The sequence below is a fragment of the Eucyclogobius newberryi genome, unplaced genomic scaffold (genome assembly GCF_026437365.1).
Source record: "Eucyclogobius newberryi isolate DKJ021-1_F unplaced genomic scaffold, fEucNew1.0.hap1 SCAF_8, whole genome shotgun sequence".
Classification (NCBI taxonomy): Eukaryota; Metazoa; Chordata; class Actinopteri; order Gobiiformes; family Gobiidae; genus Eucyclogobius; species Eucyclogobius newberryi.
The window spans coordinates 13,735,730-13,754,410 of NW_027316500.1; the positions used below are offsets into that span (position 1 = coordinate 13,735,730).

Genomic DNA, 18,681 nt, shown 5'->3' on the forward strand with positions numbered 1-18,681 from the left:
ATGTTAATTTAAAGGTCACTCTGTAGGGGGCGCTATCGCGGCCATTTCAATTTTGTCAGCCTAAACTGGTCCAAACTAGAAAGTTTAACAACTGATTCAAATTTGGTCATAATCGGACTGGTTTTGATCAAATGGGAGCAATTTTTAGATCTGCAATATTCCAAAATAAGTTGTCCAACTTTGCGGCTGCGCCGCACACAGACCGTAAAAGGTATCTCAAAAAATTGAATAACTTTAGATGCCCCACTTGTCCAGAGGACGTACGCCGATTTTAAAGTTGGTGGGCAAAACGCCCTAGGAGGAGTTCGTCAAAGTTTGACGTGAACAAAATGGCTAACACAGCGTGTTTTCATTTTCAAAGGAAGATGGTGGCCATAGGGTAAGTCTGGGGGCGTGGCCACAATAATATTTTTTTTTGTCCTCACAAGAGGAATGCGTGTCCCGAATTTCGTAGCTCTACGACAAAGTTGACCTCGGGGCGTCTTCCATAGGCGCAATGTATTTTGACTTTTGTCGGTGGTGCTGTCGCGCCATTTTTTAACGCAAAAAAAAATGGCCCAGAAAAAACAAAATTTTTCGCCGATTCTGAATTTTGGGCAAAGTTTGGTGAGTTTTTGAGCATGTTCAGGGGGTCAAATTAGAGATCAAAGCGCTGAAGAAGAACAAGAAAAATAATAAAAATAATAATATTTTTAGCAAAAACAATATAGCCGTTTTTTCTATAACAACAAATTATACATCGTTTGAAAGCTCTAAGCCTTCCCCATGCCGCCATGGGGTGGAATCATCATTACGAGCGCTTACGCGCTCGTCACTCCCTATTTCGTCGGGATGCCCCGCCCACTCCCCATAGACTTCCATTGATTTGAGCAGAAACAAGCATGGCCCATGCCTGCGGCATGGATTCTCGCGTACGGGACGATGCCAGGAGGGTTTTTGGAGGAATGCAGCGCTTCGCGCTGCTGTTGTCAACAATTTGTGAATGGGCTACGCCCATTCACAAATTGTTGACTATTTCTGTCATAGCAGGAGTAAGTATGCATGATCCATGCCTTCGGCATGGGCTAGTTCACTGTACTTGCCAGGGGCGACGGGGTACCAAACATGCGGGCTGCGCCCGCATGTTTGATCAGACAGTTGCAACGCTGCCTTCGGCAGCGTTGCGGGAGCAATAGGCCCTCCGCCCTGCTGGGGCTCGGGCCTAATAATAATAATATTTTTAGCAAAAACAATATAGCCGTTTCCACTATAACAACAAATGATACATCGTTTGAAAGCTCTAAGCCTTCCCGATGCCGTCATGGGGTGGAATCATCATTACGAGCGCTTACGCGCTCGTCACTCCCTATTCCGTCGGGATGCCCCGCCCACTCCCCATAGACTTCCATTGATTTGAGCAGATACAAGCATGACCCATGCCTGCGGCATGGATTTTCGCGTACGGGACGATGCCAGGAGGGTTTTTGGAGGAATGCAGCGCTTCGCGCTGCTGTTGTCAACAATGAGTGAATGGGCTACGCCCATTCACTCATTGTTGACTATTTCTGTCATAGCAGGAGTAAGTATGCATGATCCATGCCTTCGGCATGGGCTAGTTCACTGTACTTGCCAGGGGCGACGGGGTACCAAACATGCGGGCTGCGCCCGCATGTTTGGTCAGACAGTTGCAGGATTTAATTCCTTGCGGCTTTAATTCTTCTTTCTTTCTTTCTTTCTTCTCGGGACCAACCCCCCTATTTTTCACCCAGTGAACATTGACGAAAAGTCACAAAAATTTGCACACCTCTAAAAATCGTGCCTCTCTAAATTCTGGCTATTTCCCTTTTCTAAAATAAATTGCGGGAGCAATAGGCCCTCCGCCCTGCTGGGGCTCGGGCCTAATAATATTCCGATGCGAAAACAATGCTTCCCATTTTTCAAATATCATAAACTATACATTTTCGGAAAGCGCTCGCGCTTTCCTACCTCATGGTGTGGGTCCCTGGTCACTGACGGGTACTTTCGTTAATTTTGAGTGGGCCCCGCCCACTTTGTGTTTTTGGCCCTCTATACAGTAATAATGTTCAATTTTTGCATTACATGCTTATATGCACGGAACATGCAAGAGATGGGGAACGTATTCGTGAGCTACTTAGCGCAAATGAGTGCTTTATATGGGGATGACGACCGCTTCGCTTCGCGGTCGTCATCTCAATGTAAAGTGCTCGTTTAGTGCGCACTTTTGCACGGTCTTCGCCCGTTTACAACGGTAATGTTCCATTTTCCTACTACTAATTAGTATGCACGGGGGCGTGCATGAGTGAAGGAGTGCGTTAGTGAGTGTTTGGAAGTGGGCGAGCGCTTCGCGCTCGATTTTGTGCGCACTGCGTGCGCACTTTCGCAGCCGTGCTTCGCACGGCCTTACGAGATTAATAGGCCTCTCGCCAGCTTGTGGCGCTCGGGCCTAATAATAATAATATTTTTAGCAAAAACAATATAGCCGTTTCCACTATAACAACAAATTATACATCGTTTGAAAGCTCTAAGCCTTCCCCATGCCGTCATGGGGTGGAATCATCATTACGAGCGCTTACGCGCTCGTCACTCCCTATTCCGTCGGGATGCCCCGCCCACTCCCCATAGACTTCCATTGATTTGAGCAGATACAAGCATGGCCCATGCCTGCGGCATGGATTCTCGCGTACGGGACGATGTCAGGAGTGATTTTGGAGACATGCAGCGCTTCTACTATTTCTGTCATAGCCGGAGTAAGTATGCATGATCCATGCCTTCGGCATGGGCTAGTTCACTGTACTTGCCAGGGGCGACGGGGTACATGCGCCCGCATGTTTGGTCAGACAGTTGCAACGCTGCCTTCGGCAGTGTTGCGGGAGCAATAGGCCCTCCGCCCTGCTCTGGCTCGGGCCTAATAATATTCCGATGCAAAAACAATGTTTCCCATTTTTCAAATATCATAAACTATACATTTTCGGAAAGCGCTCGCGCTTTCCTACGCACTTTTGCACGGGCTTCGCCCGTTTACAACGGTAAAGTTCCATTTTCCTACTACTAATTAGTATGCACGGGGCGTGCATGAGTGGAGGAGTGCGTTAGTGAGTGTTTGGAAGTGGGCGAGCGCTTTGCGCTCGATTTCGTGCGCACTACGTGCTTCGCACGGGCTTACGAGATTAATAGGCCTCTCGCCAGCTTGTGGCGCTCGGGCCCAATAACACCCTTATTTACAGGTGTTATATGGACAAACAATATTGCACCAGGGATGATTGACATTATGTCACAGTATTGCACATGAGTATAACAGTATTGAACATGAATATGAAAGCTGAATAAAAACTAAGATATATAACTAAACATATAAAAGTCTTAATGTGGTTCATGTGGCCAATACCTGTGTAAACTGGGTCCGTGAAACAACAAATTACACTTTTTATTCACTTTACACGTGTGATTGTTGAGAGGTCAAGAGTAAAGCCACAGGATCAAAATGGTGTTTAATATACTGTAATAGTGTTCATCTTTTGCGAGATGTTGCTGTGTAAAAAACGAACCACAGCCCAATAGAAACTGTGTCCTAAACGTGTCATTGGGGGAATGTCATGCATCAGTGGAATAATGTACCAGTTAGTTCTCTGAGTTCCAAAGAGCATTACTCTGTCTGATGTGGTTTACTTAGTCTTCATTTAGACTCCCCGCAGCAGGGATTTTGAGGGTTTAGTGACCAGGAATTTGCCTATTTATCATAAATTTAGTGACACTGGCGTTGCCCTATCATGGATCTGTTTATTCTAGTAAATGTCGTTGATTGGGAGTGACAGAATAGCACAGACGAATGCCTAAATGTTTTTGTTTGTGTGCGAGCATGTGGGCAGCAAAACAGCTTGGTAATGCAACCAAAATGAAAATCAGTTTGGCGCTCCCCTGCCCCCTGGAGGGACCCGCTGGGGCCATTAATCCAATAAAGTGCTGCCGGTTGCAGTACCTTGACAGCCACTTGCCTCTGCAGATGAGCTGTGCCTGGGCTCAAGATGTACAGCGGCCTGGGAAAAGAGGGACAATTCATTTGGCCTGACCTGTGCATTCTCCAAACACTTTGTTTATTAGGACTACATATTCTCCCTCCTGGGCAGACTATCTGGATAAAGTACCAGGCCTCCACTCTGTTTAAGTTTACAGCCATAACATGATTAACATAGTAAATTGTGAGATATATACCGGATTAAGTGGATGAGATTCTCCAGACTTGATTTCATTGTTTGGTCTGTTCAAGTGGTCCTCAAAATATTGAATGGAAACACTGGCTTCATTAATATTCTTGGCAGCATTAATTCTAATTGGGCGTTTATTGGGCAAATCCAAACAACTGCAAATTCACAGTAAAGCTGACAAACTGTACATAATAAGAACTCATGCACCTTCAAACTTTTAGACTTTTAGAGAGAGGGACTAAATGTGTTTTGGGACAATTTTAGTGTACTAATTTTAATAATAAGGAATAGACTCAATACTGATTTTGATACATCTATGATTTTAAAAATGTATATTGCATTTTCAACACAAAATAATTGTATTTTCTTTATGTTACCATATGGTTTTATACTTGAACTGCTACAGTTAAAGATAATTCGAAAACTTAAGGAAAGGTCCAGTTTTGCCCTGTTTATGTGATTTTCTTTAGTATCAATACATGGTCAAATGAGTATGTAGTTTCAATATAAGTTTTAGTATTGATGAGTATCTGATATTTGTGTGAACTAGAACAATAATTAACTAATTCTATAAATAAATAAAATAAATAAAATAAATAAAATAAATAAAATAAATAAAATAAATAAAATAAATAAAATAAATAAAATGAAATAAAATGAAATAAAATGAAATAAAATGAAATAAAATGAAATAAAATAATCTTTTCTGAATACCTACAGAGGAAATTACACAAACAACTTTCTTTGGCAATGGTAATAAGCATATTTTTTGTATTTTAAGACTAAATATATTGCACAGTTTAGATGAATGTAAACATTGTAAGATCAAAGCTGCCCTCTCTTAATTCTAGGCTAGAATTAACTAAAGATTAGCTGTGTCATTCGACCGTAAACGCCAATAACAAATCAGTTTTGGCAAAGAGGCGTCAACAACAGCACAGACGGCCCGTGCCAAACAACAGCAGTACACAAATTAGACCCCTCATTTAAACTCACAGCGGCACTATTGGTTTGTTTTGATTGGTCAAACGAGAAATCATTTACACTCCTATCTTTTAAAGTCAACCTATTCTGCCGTCATTGACTGTATGATTTGCAGTTCCAGCACTTTTATGCATAATCAATAGCATGGATTTTCAGACCACTTAATTTCCCTCATCTTGCTTCATAGACTGTACATTTGCAAACGGCTAATTTGTGACTGTACATTTAAATATTGCCCAATGATAATCAGAAGTTCCAATGCATGAGGCTAATTTCACAACATCCATAACAACCATTATGGATCGGTAACACAAAAGGGAACATTTTACACATTTTATGAAGATTGTCAATGCAACAAGGAACTGCAGATTGAGTGATTGAGTGAGTGATTGATTGATTGATTGATTGATTGATTCATACAAACAGGGGGGGGGGGCTTTTACATGAGTACTTTGATGAATTAAAAACACACATGAGACAAACAGTAACACATAATGTCTGGCCAAAATGTCAAAACAATCAATAAAACATTCAGTAAGTTGTCAAATATATGAACACACACTTAGTCATACAATATGGAATCAAATCATTCAAAGAGAGAGCACTGACATATTTTACAAGGGCTTTGAATGCATATCTAATTTAAATTAGTCAGAATCAGAAAATGTGTATTGCCATTGTCATTGAACACAGTTTGCAAGGTACAACATAAAACAATGACTGATAAAATAATAATGATAGCACCGTCTATAGAATATGGCATGCATACATCTCTGTTAGGGTCAGGGTCAGTGTGCAGATTCTGTGTTGACACAATGTGACTGTAAAATAAACATGTCCTGAGATCTCAGTTGATGAATACCTGATCTGGTGTTCAACAAACTTGTTAAAAAAATCATGCAAAATACCAATGAGAGGCTTATAAACTACAAAATACATCCAATGATTGCCATCCTACTTTAGAGTATAATTCACAGTGGTGGGATTCAATTAAATCATTCATTTGTTTATGCATTTTAAAATTCTGTAACCTTATTGTGATTATATTTCTGTATTTATTTACTATGTATTATTTAGAGATGCCTTGTGATACATAAGTTTGCCTTGAATGTTTAAGCAGTCAGATAGAAAGAAAAGCTGAGTCAAAGTTGTTTTACTCCAGACTTTTTTTTTCTTTTTTCTTAACGAAGGGAAGATTTTATTGAAGGTGTTTTGCAGCGTTTTAAGTGTATCTCACATCCACTTTCTATCCCTGTAATGAGGCATTGAAGTAACCTCATTGCAAATCCCTGTGTGACCTGTTTCCTTCGCACATTTACACATTTATACCTTTGTGGGTGTGTTTAAGAGAAAGAGCCAGTAGTAAAGGCCTTTGAATGCACAGACAAGTTTGATCCTCCCACGTCTTTTGTAGATAAAAGTCGATGAGTCACTGACTGGGATGTTTTAATGATCTGATCCGCTGCACCTATTTTCACCATTTTCTATCAATAATGGCTTGTATTCTCAGTTCTCACAATAAGGTTTTCCCACGAGCCACCTGGCAGCTGCACAGCCTCAAAGACTCCCATAAATGTAGGATAGATTTATTTCCCCCATCTTCACAACAATAACATAATTCATATTTGACATGTTGGTAATGGGTATTCATCAAACATCTTTCCCCGTTTTGAGTGTTCACACACTTCATCCGTTATCTCTGCTGTTCCTGACACTGAGTAAAAGACCCAGTGGATTTTTTTTTTTTATAGTGGACGACGCAGGAGGGTTTCAGAGCCGCCTGTCCTAGTTATCCCAGGAAGTGGAGTCAAGTATGTGAGGAAGTAAATTATTCACCACTGCCTCCTCCGGGCACTGTGTAACTTTAACACACATGTAAACTGCTGTGAACATGCACGTCTCCAACACGAGGGACAGTCTTATTGATACTGAGTGGCCTAAATCACTTCTGCCTGCTCCATTATTTCACGTGAGCAGCACAGATGCTACAAAACTTAACCAACTGGAAAAAACACTCTTGTCAAGCTACATTTTAAGCTGACCAGCCGTTTTAAAGGACTGGTGTCATGCAGTAGAACCTGTGTTATGGAGCGCGATGTGTCATTTCAGGTTTGAAAAATGTTGTCGAGTCTTGAGATTTTCAGCACATTTTATAACTGCTACTCAAGAAAATCTCATCTGAACACAGTGCTTAAAGGTGCTCTGGTTGAGGGTCTGCCACCTGTTTGTCTCCACGGAGATGTTATTGCTTTGCGTGGAATGTTCTACAGTACGGCATTAAACGAAGAGAACCAAAAATGAGATTGTATTGGTTTCAATGGCCCGTGCTCGCTGGTGCATAGCATGGTGCTCCATACTTGCTCAGCTCCGCCCAGTCTGAAGACAGAAACATGCCCCGTGTGATCAGTCCTGACCAATCAGCTAGTAGAGCAGAGCAAAGCTGGGTTTTCGACACTTTGAGGGTTTACAAATTCAAAAAAAGTTCATAAATGGAGACGTAGCCCTTCAAAATCTGACCTTTGTGAATGCTGTAGATTTACTGTGTGGTAGAAGTCTTTCGGGGCACAGCTGCAGTACATGAAACTCGCTTCAGGTCATTTGGATCTATTGTGAAGCCATCATGCAACGTTAAACGTGAGATCTGTGAAGGTACTTTGGAGCAAAAATAAAAACATCTGTAATTGAATAAATGCAAGATGGTTAGATTTTTACTGTGGACAATTCTAGGGCACAGTCATAATATCTCCATAAAGACAAGCAGGTGGCGTTTCCTCCGCCATAAACGTTACATAGTGCACATTAAAATACTCATTTCGTTTTCGATCTGGAGAGTCTGGAACAGTTTGTTTTAATGGACTTTAAAATAAGGACTAAATCAAACTTGTGGAGCAGAATTTGACTGAATGTTTCTGTTAAGTACAAATGAGAAAAACAAGTGATTATTAACTAACACATTGTTAGGGGCAGATTGTGTGTTTAGGTAAAAAAAAAAAGGTTATTAAGAGGCCATAGAGTTTTGGATTTAAGGGCTTCTAGAATCAGAAAGTCTTCAATGATCAGAGCGCCAGGATGTTGGGTTCACCCTATGAAGATCCTGTTTGTAGCTTTGGCCCAGATGAGCCCAATGACTTGCTTTCAAGTGCCTTTTATGTTTCAACACGAGATGCAGAGGACAGAACTTACACTGTCAGTATGAACAACAAAAGAGAGATTAGAGAAGTCCTTGAGGCAAAGGCTCATTTATGAGCACTTTGTTCGTCTAAACTTCATAATGAAATATTCTGCATCTTGAATAATTTGTTTTCTGAGAACATATTTTTCAATCCTTGTCAACAGGACCTTTCTGTTTCCAATTTTTATTTTCACCTCTGTGTTTATTTTCTTAATCTTTCTCTTTTTGGTCCGATGCGTCCTCAAACTGTTTGTGTCTGTCACTGTTAAAACAAATGCTGTGCGTAACATAGACTCACCATACACAGATTCTAACAATCTATAATCTTAATCTCTTTCGAAAGGAAAAGGTCATGTGCATTTGGATGTTCAAGTTCCGGGCTTGAGCCTTTCGGTCTCTATAACATTTTATGGTTCCAGACAGTGATTTGGATACAACCCAACATTCACCAGCAAGGACCACGCCACAACAATGGAATATGACAGAATGTTTATTGATAATGGTGATGATGACGATGATAGGACGGTTCTTCATCTGCCTCAAGGAACTGGTTCTCCTCCTGAGTGGGTCCAGCTCCACTGTCTGTCTCACATCCGCCTGAGGGAGTCGGATCTCTCCTTCACTGTGGAACTCCTCCAGGTTTATACTTTTTCTCCAAAAAAAGTTTTTCCTGACTGAGAAGGAGGGTCTAAGGACAGGGGAGCTTGGGACGTTTGTCTAAGGACACAGGATGCTGGGACATTGCCAAGTCCCTATGAACATTGTTTAATCTGCTTTTTAACTGTCGCCCCTCGAGGCAACTGCTATTGTGATTGTGTGATCTACCTCCTGAACCTCAGTCAACATTTAACAATCATGTTGTTTCATCTCATTTATACTGCTCATTACCTTTGCATAATTTAGAGCAGTGTTTCCCAAGCAGGTGTACTTGGAATGGCTTCAGATGGTGAAATGTAATATTACTTGAATAAAAAACATGTTATTTGTAAACAATTTTACATCCTATTGAAAGTTTTGAAAGATTTAGGACCTCAATATCATTAAAACAAGAACATTGCTTATAATTGCTGTAATAATTAACAATATCACTGCTCTAGTAAACACATTTATTTGCCTATAGTACCTGAGTTAGGGTATCAGAGTGTGACACAAAGCATAAGAGGCACACTCTGGACTAAACTTGAGTTTAGGAAGCATTGCAATAGGGGAAACTAACAAAAACAAAAGTGATAATTTCCTATGAACATTGTTTAATCTGTTTTTCCCTTAGAGGCAGCTGCTGTTGTGATTCTGAGCGTTTCAAAAATGAACTGAATTGAATTAGTTCATTAATTACTGGGTTTACACCATGAGTTTAACGCAAATCTCAGTGTCTCTCCTAACTTTTCATCCAGTAAAGGCTGTAGCACTGGATCGGATCACAGCACGACCAGTGTCCCGTCTACAGCCTGTGCGTCCCACTGCTGGTGGGCTGAGCGTGAGCTGGGAAAATGGGATAATTAGCACCAGCGCGCGTCGCATGTTAAAGACTGTTGTGCGTTGATGAAGTCTTCATGCGGCGTCCCCAGATAGAAGCAAGAATTAACTGATGCCATTATCGTGTAATTCAGCAGAAAACACCGCAATTAGAGTTCATTGGCTCTATGGGTCATTTGCAGAAGAAGCCTTATCACTCTAATTAAGCCCGATATCGCGTGTGCGTGCGTGCGAGCGTGCGTGTGTGTGTGTGTGTGTGTGTGCGCGCGTGTGTGTGCGTGTGCGTGTGTGCGTGTGTGTGCGTGTGCGTGCGTGTGTGTGTGTGTGCGTGTGTGTGTGTGTGTGTGTGTGTGTGTGCGTGCGTGCGTGTGTGTGTGTGTGCGTGTGTGTGTGTGTCACGTTAACTGCAGCTATTTAAAGTGTACGTGAGGGGAGACCGGCAGCCAGGACACTCACTCCATCCGTACAGCAGATTTGGGGAGGTGGAGGGGCGCGCGCGTGGAGGAGGCGGCGGCCGCAGCATCAGCACCAGAAAGGGGGGGGGGCTGGGTACGGGGGGGGGGGACACGATAGGACGAGAGAGACAGACAGCATCCTGAGCGGAGTTGGTTGGACGCTTGGCGGCTCTCAAAACAGCAGGTGGGAACGCAAAAAAGGGGGTCCCGCGCCACTAGAGGCGAATGCACCAAACCGGCTTTAGGGATGTAGTCGACGCGGTTTCGAGCTCAGCCCACCCGAGCTCAGCACCATGAAGAAGCACTCCGCCAGGGTCGCCCCGCTGTCCGCCTGCAACAGCCCGGTGCTCACCCTCACCAAAGTGGAAGGTAAGGACGGTCTCTTCGTCTTCCACGCGCTGCGTTCAAAGCCCCTTTTTGCGCATAGATGTGCAGACGCCAAGTCAGACGCGCCGCAACTTTTCCCAACACCTCAAGTCCCCCGCGGATAATCAATTTGGCGCATAACTTCGCACGAGATCAACGCACTGACACGCACAAATCACAGCATCGATTCTTCTCCTTCTTTGCATGTTGGATATGTCGTGTTTAGGAGGCTCTTTTACCAACTTGTGATTTTTAAAAAAAAGCCTATATACGACTGCTGTTTGACGCATTGATTTTATAAGAAGTCGTGTCGCGTCTTGGCGGTGAAATACAGTTCCCCCGGGAGCATTCCAACTTGATTTTGCTGCAGGGATTCCCTCATATCATTCCATAGCTGTCCCAACGACCACAGCATCTGAAATCTGGAGCTAAACATATTAACGGGGATTTTATACGCACTCAACCTCTGACTGATCTTCAGCCCGCTCCAGTGGTTTTATGATAGTTCATCTATTTCATGTCCAGGGGTGTAATTTGTATCCTGACATTCCCTGACACGCTATAAACGTGAGCAAGTGGGTGTTTGACTCCCTTCTCCCCTTCAGTGACCTGCAGTTCTGCATGAGGCATTTTATCAGTCATGGACAGGGTTGATGTCCCATAAAGCAGACACTTTCCCTGCTATAATTATGTCACTCTTTTGCGTTTCACCCACTACCATTAGCTCTTTATGTTAGACGCAAACACACATAAACCGTTGGAAAGTATTATCTGTCATTTGAATCTGGCACAAGATTAAAATGAACCGAACAGTTGCATAGGTTACAGTACACCAACTGTAATTATGGGACTATGTTTGCACCCTGATACAGGATAAATGAAATGTTTTAGAATATCAGAATAATACAATCTGCAGCAGGTGAAACAGGCCAAGTAGACAAAGTTTACTTGGAAAAATGTTTGATACGTAGTTGATGCAAGTTTAAACATCCTCACACAGAGTAATATAGGAACAAAAACTCTATTACTTTAAATTTAAGACATCACAAATCTGAATTAATATCCAAGCATAAAATAAAAAAGCCTATTTTATCAATACACTGACCTTATGGCTTGTCACTAACGCTTGATCTTTCTCAATTACACCCGTTGAGTATTTATTGTTGCTTGATTATAACATAATTATTCATATTGTATAGATCATACAATGTAGTGCTCCATTGGCTCGTCACCATGCAAAGCTTTGTCAGTGTAAAATTTCAATAGTTGACTTTCTCAACGACTACTTTACACAGCATAGGATGTGACATGAGAGTGTGGCTAGAGGGAGGTCGTAAATCTGTGTATATTTCTGTGAGTATTGTAAACTGTGTGCCTCCAGTCAACATTGGGCTCCTATTTTCAGCAGCTGCTTTGAAGGAATCACAGGGAGGCACCGTGGATCAACACAGAGTTTTTCTCAGACTTTACTTCTTATGTAACTGCAGCTCAAAGCCCCTGTTCTCTGCACTAACAAGTGGCAAAAAAAAACAAAAACATCATATTTTGTGTGTCCTTGTAGCACCTCAGAATTACAGGGGGGGGGAAATGCATACTTATAGTGATGTAATGATCTGCACTCATTAAAACATATTATATAAAGTCTGACGAGTGGCAAAGTTACTGTGCTGGTCATTTTAGAGGTTCAGTGGCATCAGTGACTCAGGAGTGACCATTCAATAACTAGAAAACATGTCAAATGAATATGTTTTTATCAAAGCTTCTGGAGAAAATTTGGAACATATGCATAATCATTGGAGATATGCTGTATCATTGCGAGATAGCGCCAAAGCCCCATGCCCAACCACCAATGGAAAAATACAATACATTATTTTTAACAAGATTATAACCCTTAAACTAAATGGATCAAACATTCACTCTGAGCTGGGAGACCTATTCAAATACATTTCTGGCCCTTTATCTCCACCATTGCGAGATAGGATCATGGCTTTGAGCTTCTTCTTCTTCTTCTGGAGCATCTGCTGCATTATCTCGTAGCCGATAGTTAGTTACAGTGTTTCTGTGGTTAATTCGCACAGGCAGCGGACCATGGCTGATGACCATTGATTTCTGGTACAATGTCTTAAGTGGTGGTCTGCTGGGAGCTCTGTGTCAATGCCGTGTGACTTGACGGTTCACAATAGGGTTTGTGATCCCATTATATGCTTTGGAGTGTGGATAGTGTTTGTAGTAAATGCCTCAGCAGTTCACCTATATTCCCCAAAAGAGGCAGTCATTTTTCACCCGTTGCTGTTGTCCTGTGGGCTTCACGCACCTTGAACACGGATAACGTGCAATGAATGACAAGTCTATTAACAAACAAAAACTGGGACACAATAGTAGAACTGTTCAGTGCTTTTACTTTTGTTCACCTGAGGAGACCTTTACCGTCTTCTTAACCATTATACTGACTAGAATAAGTGCTTTTTTCTCAACAAAGGTGTGCTGCATAGTGTTGCTGGTGGAGGGTCCGCAACCTGCTGGTCTCGATGAAAAATGCTTTTGTCAGAATGTTTCACAATATGGCATTAAAATCTATAGAGACAAACAGGTAACACCCCAAGTCTGGAATTTACACATTGTGGGACTAATAACACATAGACCGGTGTTCTTTTTAGCAGTAAAAGCACCTGTCATTGAATATACGTAAGATAGATGAGCATAATGCCATACCATGGAACATTCCAGGATATAAAGAGGTGATGGATCGCACAAAAATTACACTGTGCTTCTATAAATGAAAACATACATTTGCAAGGAAAAATAAACAAAGCTATAGAACAAAAATGTGTTGTTGTTACATGTTTTAATGTGCATTTTATGATATGATAATTTGTTATTTACCGTACAGACAGTATCTCAAAATGCACATTTAAATTGACTCTTTTAATCCGTTTTATCCGAATAGAAAAACACATTTATTTAAGTTAACTTCCATAACATTTTGGCAACACAGTGTATTTCTATAAACCATCCAGCCACATCTGACCTACCTGTGTCTTACTCAGTTACTCCATGGTTGAACTGAAGTGGACACTAAGCGGAGTGGACAGGAGCAAAAGTGTGCTTAGTCTTCATTTGCTCTTAAAGCAGGTGTAATAAGTGCGCTGCTTGATAGCTGTGTCCTGAATACAAAATGACAGGGTTTTTATTTTATTAAGAGCTGGAGTGTCTGTCTGTGTGAGCGGAGAGCAATCACTTACGGCACATCAAATGATATCACTTGCAGATGGAGAGGTTTATTGTGGAACATTCCAGGTAAAGCACTTTCGGCTTCATGGAGACAAACAGGTGGTAGATCATCCGTCCAATGGAAAAGTTACACTGTACACCTTTAATGTCCAGATCACTCATCACAATTCGAAAGTCTGGAGCTGTAAGATCATTGCAATTTACTACAGAACAGCCCATCTTTGAACGTGTACTTTCAGACTTATAATATATTGCTTTAAAAAAAAAAAAAAACTTAAAACACTGAAACTGCCTGAAGCATTTGTCGTTCGGCCGTGACCATGTGAAACGTGTCAGCCAAACGCATCGATGAGGAAAGAACACTGAGTTACCGCTTTGGTTTGTGTGCTGAACTTTTGATCCCATTTAAAAAAATAACCTGTCATCAAAGACCAGCTGCCGTATGAATAATTACAAGTAATGCATAAAATGATGAGGTCTGTTCATTTAGTTAAAGTTCAAGAAAAGAACACTCCAGCTCAGTCAAACTCTTCAACTATCCATCATTTTAACAGGAATGGTGTGGCCGGTGCTTGATGTATTGATTTGTTTGGGAAAGTGTTGGACTTGTGCCAGTCTGTTGCGCTGTGTCCAGGGAGTATATTTTTGAGCTGCCTGTGTCAGACGTGGGCCCTTCTTGTGTGGCACAAAGAGGGGAGTGACAGCAGTGTTTTCCGGTGTCACTAACTTGTGGCTCTGCGCGGCTTCGACCTGTATCAAGAGCATCTGTTGAAGCAGCGTCAGGGTCACAGCCTGTTCTGTGACTCACGTCTGTCCCGTGAGGCTGAAGGAGAGAGTCCAGTTGAGCAGGATCAGTAACAAGCGGCCCGTCCTTGTCTGCCCTCCCAGGACATGAGCGTATGTGGGCCCCACCTCTCTGCGTGTTTCCGCCTGTCTCCGTGTGTTATGCAGTGAGACAGCTTGTCAGAGGAGCTGCTCTGTTTAAAGGCCTCAGACTGACAGGTCGACCTCAGCGAGCTGTCACAGCCCAGTATCACAAACTTTGTGTCAGAAAGATTACAGACACTCTGCTGTGTGCTGTCTGTCCATCTCATACAACACACACCACTCCAGCGTGGCTAAGGAGTCTTAGTTTAACACCCCTAAATGATATGGACTTGAAAGCTGAATTCAAACTGAAGTTGTTTCTTCAAGATCCAATGCATTTAGGTTTGACGTATCATGACAGTAAGTTTAACAAGAGTGACTTGGCAAACTTTTAATGGGAGTACAGGTTTGGTAAAGAAATGTTGGACTCATTCATATTCAGCTGAGAGCTTGAAACTGCAAGACAAGAGTTTCTTTGAAGAATGAGATTGATCTGTTTACCCTCTCGAAGCACTGAGGCAAAGCGCTGCGATGCTCTTCTGCTCCCATAGAGGTGTCACTAAACAGCCCGGTCCAGCCCGGTCCAGCTCCTCTGATGCCACACGACCACACGCTCCATCCACAGAGCCGTGGCCTGATGCTGCTCCACATGTGGCGGAGACGCTCTCAGCTGCAGACAGTGTGGTGTGTGGGTGGAGGCTTATTCTGGAGCAGTGTTGCAGAGCTGTAGTGAGAGCTTTCATGTCAGGGTGTGTGAAGAAGAGGAGGCTGCATGGCTGTGCACGTTCTGGATTTGGAGCTATCAACAGGAGAGATCTACACTGCAGAGATTGCAGGGGAGTAACATGGAAGAATGATGTGGAAGTGGAAAAAGTGTTTGGTGAAGTGCTAACAGTGATAACTGTGACCCCAGAGGAACTAGGACATATACTCAATACACACCCATGAGGAACACTGAAATAAATCATGTGAAATAAATGTATAAGACAAAGATCCCTTTAGCTGTAGGTTGAGAGGACACTGTAAATCAATAAACACACATATGGTAATTATACAGTAGTGACACAGGCTTCACTTTTGTAGTAAATTTCAGTTAAGACAAAGTTAAATATATCAAAGACCAGGATGCACACGGCTGTCAAGGTGAGTGCCATTTCGAGCCAAACCGCCTGCGCCTGTCTCCACGGGTTTCACAGACAGATTATTTATCAAAGCCATACTGAGCAAACTCATAGAATGGCCAATAGTACGTGAAAATAAGCAACTGTCGGATACACTGAATATATTAAGTTTACTCAATTCAACCAAAGAAGACTCAAACAAATAGATCTTTATGTCAGGAAGGATTTCCAGATGTATCCTGAATCCTGGCAGTCGATGATATAAATGGACAAGGTTAAAGAGCGTTTCCGTAAAAAGCAGTTAAAGGTCATGACTTGTTTCCATCGTGATAATATTGACTCTAAATGCAGCTCAAGATACAATCTGATACTATACTGATAATATGCTCTACAAAATATCTACCTAGGCAAGCGAAATCTCTTATGCTAGTTTATATCCATTTCAAATATGTGTTTGCACAGTTTGCACTTGTTTGATCAAAGGATTAAGGAATATTCATTTTACACTAACTCTTCTGTAGATCAGGAAAGTGGTCTGATGTTTAGTAAAACATGATGCTAAAGTACCAGAGCTTTAAATGTTCATACTTGGTTCTGATTGGCTTGGCCCATAGCTGCATTTGGGAGATTAAACGTGCTGCAGTACAGAGCGGCGGCCAGAGCGATGTGGGATGGTGGCCCAGCGAGGACAATCTGGGCACTGTACTAAACAGATGACCTTCAGAACAAGCTCAAGACAAACAGGCGCGGAGCTGGGAAAAGGGAAAGTTAATTCCCGCCCGTGAGCCAGAGACTTTGATAAACATCCCTGCGCGCCTGTCTCTACTGGAGCTGTGCTGATTCATCATTTAGTTGCAATAACAAGCAATGATCTTGAGTCATCTTTCATTGCTGCCATATTTCCCTCCGCACTGCAAGAGTGGGCTGCGCTTTTACTGCGACTATTGTTGCAAATGCTTTAACAATATGGTATAATTTCACTTAAATTGCATCACGTATTCATGTTTTTCTCCAAACAAAAAGCAAATCTCCTGGGCCGTATGCGCAGAGCCTGGGGAAGACGGCTGCATTAGCATTAGAGGCGATAGTCATTAGTGAAGTTAATCTATGATGTGATGGGACCACCTGCCAAGGTCAGAGCGAGCTCCAGGAAGAACCAGGTGCCTCTTCTGTCGTGATGGATGCCTCCTTAAACAACGCCATGACAACATATTACACATCCTAGTGCCGGCAGCTTACATTACATGTACCTCATGTACCTCATGTACCACATGTACCTCATGTACCTCATGTACCTCATGTACCTCATGTACCTCATGTACCTCATGTACCTCATGTACCTCATGTACGTCATGTACCTCATGTACCTCATGTACCTCATGTACCACATGTACCTCATGTACCTCATGTACGTCATGTACCTCATGTACCTCATGTTAACGTGATAGACAAGCACTGTCCAAGTCAATTTAATGAAACATAACAAAACTATTAGGAAATAATGTGGTTTTGATATTCATTCTTTGGTAAAAACTATTATGCTATATGCAGATTACATTTCATCAAGTCATTAAATAGGTTACAACAAGCTAAAGATTGACTAATATGTTTTTTTTTTCCCATGGCCAATATCGATGTTTTTTAACCTAGATGGTTGAGATGCTTGTCATTACCCGATTTGGAACATCCTTAATTAAACTTGTTTAACATGTTAATTCTGTGTCCTGTGGCCTCACGTAGTGCTCAGTTTAAATACAGTTCTATCAATTTGACTATTACAGAGTTTAATCTCCTTAGAAAGACAATCATGATTGCATTAGCTCATTAATCAAACTAAGCCCTTTTACATCTTTGTTTATTTATTGGATTCCCATTAGTATTTTACTTAAAGGCGTAATGGACGATTTTTTGCAGATTTGAGAACTCAGGCGGAAGTGCGCATGCGCACTCCCCCCGCGCGGATGCATAAAAAACACACGTGCGTTTGTTTATTAGCGCGACGGATCACATCGCATCTCTCGTCTCCAGTAGATTTCCGTCTCTTCAGAGACAGCTCGAACTGTCTTTCTCTGTCTTAATATTGTCCCGTACACTGAGGGAACTATATTATGATAGATCTATGCGCTTAAACACGGGGAAACGTGCTGCTCTCATGGGGACGAGCCAGAACGAGGCTGTAGCTGTGCAGTAGGTGCGTTCTATGATTGATACGTGGCAGGACTAATCGACAGTCCACGCTACAAGGAAATAAGACTCAGATTTGGGCCAAAAAATCATCCATTACGCCTTTAAGTAAAGACTATTCTTCCATGGGTTTACATAGACAAGCATTTACAATAACATCTTTTCATTATCTATAAAACATTTCTACAAAACACAGTCCTGTTACACTGCACTACGTCATAAAACATTTTGCTAAATATATATCAATACATTGATGGAATGATCCATCCATCCATTTTTTTCCGGGGCCGGGTCACGGGGGCAGCAGTCTAAGCAGGGACTCCTAGACTTCCTTCTCCCCAGACACTTCCTCCAACTCCTCCGGGGGGATCCCGAGGCGTTCCCAGGCCAGCCGAGAAAACATGGGTCTTCCTGGCCCGGAACACCTCCCCAGGGAGACGCCCAGGAGGCATCCGGAGCAGATGCCCGAGCCACCTCAGCTGGCTCCTCTCGACGTGGAGGAGCAGCGGCTCTACTCCGAGCTCCTCCTGTGTGACTGAGCTCCTCACCTTATCTCTAAGGGAGCGCCCAGCCACCCGGCGGAGGAAACTGATTTCGACCGCTTGTATCCGCGATCTTGTTCT

At 42.4% G+C, this 18,681-nt stretch overlaps 1 protein-coding gene across 2 annotated transcripts in view; it reads left to right on the forward strand.

Moving 5' to 3' along the window:
• slc35f3b (solute carrier family 35 member F3b) overlaps positions 1–18,681 on the forward strand; it is a 61,836-nt gene that overhangs the window by 30,598 nt on the left and 12,557 nt on the right. Inside the window, exon 1 of one of the 2 annotated variants that reach the window (XM_072436261.1) lies at positions 10,394–10,658. The exons of the other annotated variant lie outside the window; for it this stretch is intronic. Coding sequence (XP_072292362.1) covers positions 10,583–10,658 — 76 coding nt within the window. The 5' untranslated portion in view covers positions 10,394–10,582. Of the gene's footprint in view, positions 1–10,393; positions 10,659–18,681 lie in introns of those variants that run through there. 2 annotated transcript variants of the gene reach the window in all.